Source organism: Lytechinus variegatus, chromosome 18 (genome assembly GCF_018143015.1).
Source record: "Lytechinus variegatus isolate NC3 chromosome 18, Lvar_3.0, whole genome shotgun sequence".
Taxonomy (NCBI): domain Eukaryota; kingdom Metazoa; phylum Echinodermata; class Echinoidea; order Temnopleuroida; family Toxopneustidae; genus Lytechinus; species Lytechinus variegatus.
The window spans coordinates 16,971,311-16,977,310 of record NC_054757.1 but is presented as its reverse complement, the minus strand read 5'-3'; the positions used below and the strand labels follow the sequence as shown (position 1 = coordinate 16,977,310).

Here is a 6,000-nt window from a genome sequence, read left to right as displayed (position 1 = left end):
AAATTATTTGTTTTATTTCAAGAAAATTCGCTCTCATGCAGAAATATTGATTTCCTCTGAAAAGAAAGAAGACACCCACTTTGTATTTTATGTAATTTGATATATGAATTTTATTCAGTACAATATAGTTTTTGTAATTCACAAAAATATATATATATCAGATTTTTACTTTAACTTTTAACACACTTTAAAAATGCATAGAGGCACATACAGAGGTAATTCTGGCAATTCAGTACTTGAAAATTTTTCATACAATACACATACATTTATAAATCGATAGATTAATGTATATAAGTCGATAGAAATTCATGTTTTGAATTCCAGTCACTTCATCTAACTCTACATTTACTGGGGGGGGGGGGGGTCAGACCATGAATGTACTTCCCTTCTATTTTATATTTTTTAATTTTTTTTTGGGGGGGTCAGTTGGAACCCCCGCCCCCTTTCAGATCTCAATCAATATAGGTCTGATCAACGCAGTAAAGATAAAGTAAAGATAACGACATTGGTTTTATGATTGCATATGGACAATTCATACTGAAAAAGGGTATCCTAGTGTGTTAACATAATAACATGAGAACAAAACATGTAGTTCTAATTCATTTTGATTGATCAAGATGAAAAGTTTACATGCGAACACTACAACACATTTCGTTATATGTAATAAATACAAACTAATGTATCCCCCTAATTTTGTTTCTTATAAAATTTCAATACAAGTATTTACATGTAATACTGAAAGGTTATGTATTTTAATAATCACTTTAATAATGGATTTTCAACAAAATTACTCCAAATCCATCTGTCATTCTCAACAAACATGTATGAAAATGTATGTAGTAAAAACATGAAGGAGTAACAGATCAATATAAAAATTGCACTGATTAATAGTATAAACAGTCATTTCATGAATTGTGTACATGTAAGGCAGAAATGATAGCTCATGGCAATGCATAATAAACTTATAACAACTCAAAACAGTCTCAAACACTAAACCATTTTCCATGTTTGTTATGTTGGAATATTATTATTGGAATGTACAGGTGTAGTGTTTTGCATGATTCAAAGATACTAGTAAATTATCCTCTTCTTCCACTGGAAGGGGAGTATAATTTGCAGACCGACGAAGAACACAACAGGATAAACTATGGTGAAGTAACATCAGTGGAACCCGCTAACTTTGCTGTCCTACATGTATGCGAAAGCATTCTTGTCCAAATATTAGGCAATATGTGGAATATACATGTACATGAATAGTGCATTACACAGTATCTGTCATAGTGTACCAAAAATCACAAAATTTAACTTCCCTTACATGATTATTTTTATTTTCTAGTTAAAATGAAAGTGTACATGGTATAATGCTTTTTAAATGATCATAGCTTGAGCAGTTCATGAAGATAAGAATGGGGGTTGGATGTACATGAATGAAGACGTGCCCAGGTTTGACATCTGAATTACATAGCTAGCAATAAAGTGTAGAGCAGGTGTCAAGAAATGTCATTATTTCAGACTTAGGTGTAACATCTAATTCACCATTGGTGGTAGAGCGTAGCAGGTTATAGATTCTCGACTGAAGGTGTCATTACTTCAGACTATGTATTAAATCACTATTGCCAGTTGGGGATAGGAGGTTAAAGAGTGAAGATCTGGGCAGTGTTTCATCAACATTTTTGTCCGACAAGTTGTCAGATCTGACATCTTTCTCTGACTCTGATTGGCTGTGAGGCACTGTTACTATGGTAACTGTCGGATAAAATGGGACTTGTCGGATAAAACGTCCGACAAGTCCTTTCATGAAACGCTCCCCAGGTGTCTCAAGCTGTCATTAGTACTCATTACGTCACAATTTGCTTGATGAGGACAGCAGCATTTAGAGTGTAGATTAGAAACCTCAGGTGTCGAAAGGTGTTATTTCAGACTTGGATGGAAATCACTGTTGCTTGTTGAGGATCTACTGTATAGCAGGATTTAGAGTGTAGATTAGAAACCTAAGGTGACGAAAGGTGTCATTATTTCAGACTTGGATGAAAATCACTGTTGCTGGTTGTCTGTAGTATAGAAGGCATCAAGATATCCACAAACGAAATCGGCAACCAAAGACCGATCGGGCAGAGTAGCCGCCATGCCATAGATTGCCGCCTGAAAATAGGAGAAGAGTTAATGGGCACAATAAAACTTTTTGCTTATAATCATATTGATTTAATATTTACTTTTTAACTCATTTTAACAATCTTATAGGCCTACTAAAAAAATATTTTTCTTGAATATACTTAAATTCTGATAAATTGTTTTTATATATGGTAATTCATTTTTTAACTGATTTTTTTAGTATCATGTTTTAAAAAATAATATAACATTATCTCAGAATTCTGATAGACTATTTTTATGTGATTTGTAAATTGAGATATATTTATCAGGAGTTCATATTCAGATAAATTCCTGCATGTATGATAAATGTACATTTGTGGCTCAGTGGATTAACTTCTGGGCTCTGAAACAGAGGGTCATGGGTTCAAAACCCAGCCATGGCATATTTTTCTCTTCAGCAAAAAAAATTGATCCATATTGTGCTGCACTCAACCCAGGTGAAATAAATGGGTACCCGGCAGGATTAATTCCTTGAATGCACCAAGCACCGTTAGTAGCTGGGGTAATGTCCTTGATAGTGCACCATTGAATGGGCAACTAGATAATTGGTGCCTCATAAATGCTATATATTATTATTATTATGACTGAAATCGTTCATTAAATGAACCATACTACGTAAATTTATGTGTAATTTTCATTGCCATGTTTCACTAAACATGCATTACTTTCATTACAGTAATTCAACCTTCATTTTTTAATGACTTTGTTGTTAATGTGAAAGTTAATACATTTTACCTTATATTTATTCAGAGTATACATGTAGTACAATACTTTATAAAAACCATATATTATTAGAGGGTTCTGAATCCTTATCCCACCCCCACCCCCCAAAAAAAGTGCAAGGCCCTTTTAAAAAGGATTTGTGAATTTTTAGTACAGCAAAGCCTTTTTTGAGAATCATCCAAATCTTAAAAAACAATAATAATAAAGAGGTAATGTCCCTGAAGTATCAGAAAAAGACAAAATGCACTTTGATAGAGAGTAAAGCTATTTCTTTTCATAGTATAGTATGACATTATTAAAGTTATTCATATCAGCTTTATTTTTAGTTTTAAAAACATCCTAATATCAGCTGGAGCAACAGAACCACTGCACCTAGAAACAAACTATTAGGCATGCTATATGTGTGACATATTGTCATCATCGAGGCAGATCTGGGGCCCCGTCTTACAAAGAGTTGCGATTGATCCGATCAATCACAACTACATGTATGGAAAGCCATCAATGTCAACATTCAATGCATATTTGCTCAATTTTTTTCTAGACATGAATGTATATCCATAAATTCATTGATTTCTTGACAGTTCAGTGTGTTCTCCTTTGTTTACAAAGGACATTTTGCACCTTTTCTGTAGAGAAAATTATGACACTGATGGATTTCTGTAGAATTACGATTGATTGGATCAATCATAAATCTTTGTAAGACAGGGCCCTGATGTCTGTCACTGGCAGATAAGAAAATATTGATATAATATAATGACCCATGTTTATGTGAAGTTTAGGAATTATACATAGGTTTTCATTATTTTTATGATTACACTTTTATACACAGATTGACTTATTTCTCGAAATTGCTGCTGCTGATGTGAGATATAACATTAAAATTATCTTTAAAAAACATTTCTGTCATATATTTTTCTTCTGTTTGATTTTGCTGATTCAATCTGTGTTGACTCAATTGTTTATAATGGGAACTTTTAATACCTGTTTGCTACTGGAAATCTGTGCATACGACCTGGGGAGCATGTCATGAAGCAAATAATGATTTTCACTGCCTTTTTGTTATAAGTCAGTGACGATCACTCTTTCTTTCTGATACACCATCCACCCAGGGCCCTGTCTTACAAAGAGTTACGATTGATCCAATCCATCTCAATTGTATGGAAATCCATCCATGACAAGTTTTTCTTCAGGAACTTTGCACAGTGTTCTTAGTAAACAAAGAGAATCACACTGAATCTTCAAGAGAATGATGAATGTATGAATATACATCATATCTGGAAAATATTTTGAACAAATTTGCATTTTAGATGTTGACGCTACCAGCCAACCAGTTGTGATTGAGTGGATCAATCGCAACTCTTTGTAAGACGGGGCCCTGGTGGTGTTCTATGCTCTAGGCACGACTGGTGACTTCATTGCATACCAAATCAGGGGGGGGGGGTGTTCACAAAGACCTAAGTGTAACTCGGGTCATGCTAAAACGGTAATAGTTAACAGCGTTCTCGCCAGTGTATAATACGCATGGTTCAAACACCATGCGTGCGGAAATGGAGACCAAGTGGAACCATGCGTAAAATTTCAGCGACATGCGTGGAAAAATTAAATGGAAATATTCAGAAAAAAATAATACACTCCATGAACTCATCTTATTGATATCAATTTCATTTATCGGGTTGCGCCGAAGTCCCACCAACTTAAGTCCACGTACAGGCCTACTACGGCTAGGAAAGTGGCAAGGCGCCCAGCTAGCTCGCGGCTGCTATTGCGGGCATATGACGGCACGGAACGGTCGTTCCGTTGCCTTTTCCCCGTCTGCCCCGCACATCACACCGGCTATGCTCCATGACCTACCGGTAGCTGCGCTTACTGATATGATCGGAGTGGAACTTGGAATAAATGCATTGTTATGTATATACAATTAAGGAACATGTACTTGTACTGTGTTTGTCATTTATCCCGCCCTCTATACACACAATGAACGAATAGCAAAGGAGTTGTACTGTGTTTGTCATTTTATCCCGCCCTCTCTGCACACAATGAACGAATAGCAAAGGAGTTTGAGAACTGTGCGTGACCGCTATGGTGCATGGATGTTAGGCCTGGGACGATTGTCATTTTTACCATTCAATTATTTCCTGAAAAAATAATCGAATGATTCGATTGTTCGTCGGGAATCAGGTCTTTTAAGTCACAATAGTTGACCTACTTTATGGTGAAATCTCCATCAAAGTCACATGTTTAGAATAAATGAAAGTAGGACCTTTTTCCCCCTTCTCCATGATATTTATATCAAAAGAAACTACATGAAATGAGATTAAAACTTTCAGTTTATTGTTCCAATGAAAATCCTTCCTAAATCCATGCTGGTACTCTGGTATTATGCATGCATCCCTCCAAGTGCCACTGTTAACAGCGTTCTCGCCAGAAAAAAAATTAACCCATGTCGGGGACTTGTGCTGCCACTCCCGGGGGGTGGGTGCTTGAGCTGATTGGACCTTCGGATAGCCAATGAAACTTTTGGGGAAACAAAGAAGGCAGTGGTTCCCTTATCAGGAGAGGTCATGACTTCAGAAATAAATTGACCCCTCCCCCATCTGTGTGTGTGTGAGGGAGAGAGAAAGATAAGGGTGGGAGCCGGAGAATTCCTTTCATGTTTCAAAACAATAATGCAACCTTTTTTCTATCCCCGTCACACAATGAAAACTACATTCCAACATGCGCCCGTCTTCACCGTACCGGTACTTTCTCGACTAGTCTCCAAAAATAGACCCAGTTATACATGTAGGTTCAAATGATAAAAAATCGTAAATTTAAAAGGTATTTCAAATTAAATATTTTGCAAAATATTTTTTTGAAATACATGTGGGCAATTCCATGGAAAATGTTCACTTTAGAGAAAAAATGAAGTTTCAGATTTCACTCAAGCAGTAAAATTTTCTTAAAAAGTAATCTATAAAGTCTCAATTTTCAATAGAAAAATCGCAATATTGATATAATTTGGTAGTTTTTTCCATCATCAAAAAAATAGAATAGTATATTGCAAAATGTAAAAAATTTGGCTATTTTTGAACAATTCATCTTTTCTGTCTCTACTAAAAGCAAACAAGGTCCCAGAGGTCTCTTTTA

At 35.5% G+C, this 6,000-nt stretch overlaps 1 protein-coding gene across 1 annotated transcript in view; it reads right to left on the bottom strand.

Moving 5' to 3' along the window:
• Nucleotides 1-1,815: 1,815 nt before the first annotated feature.
• Nucleotides 1,816-6,000, bottom strand: part of LOC121431646 (sphingosine-1-phosphate lyase 1-like) — a 43,643-nt gene continuing 39,458 nt past the window's right edge. Inside the window, exon 15 of the mRNA XM_041629244.1 lies at nt 1,816-2,142. Within this exon, the coding sequence (XP_041485178.1) occupies nt 2,035-2,142 (108 nt within the window). The 3' untranslated portion in view covers nt 1,816-2,034. The remainder of the gene's footprint in view (nt 2,143-6,000) is intronic.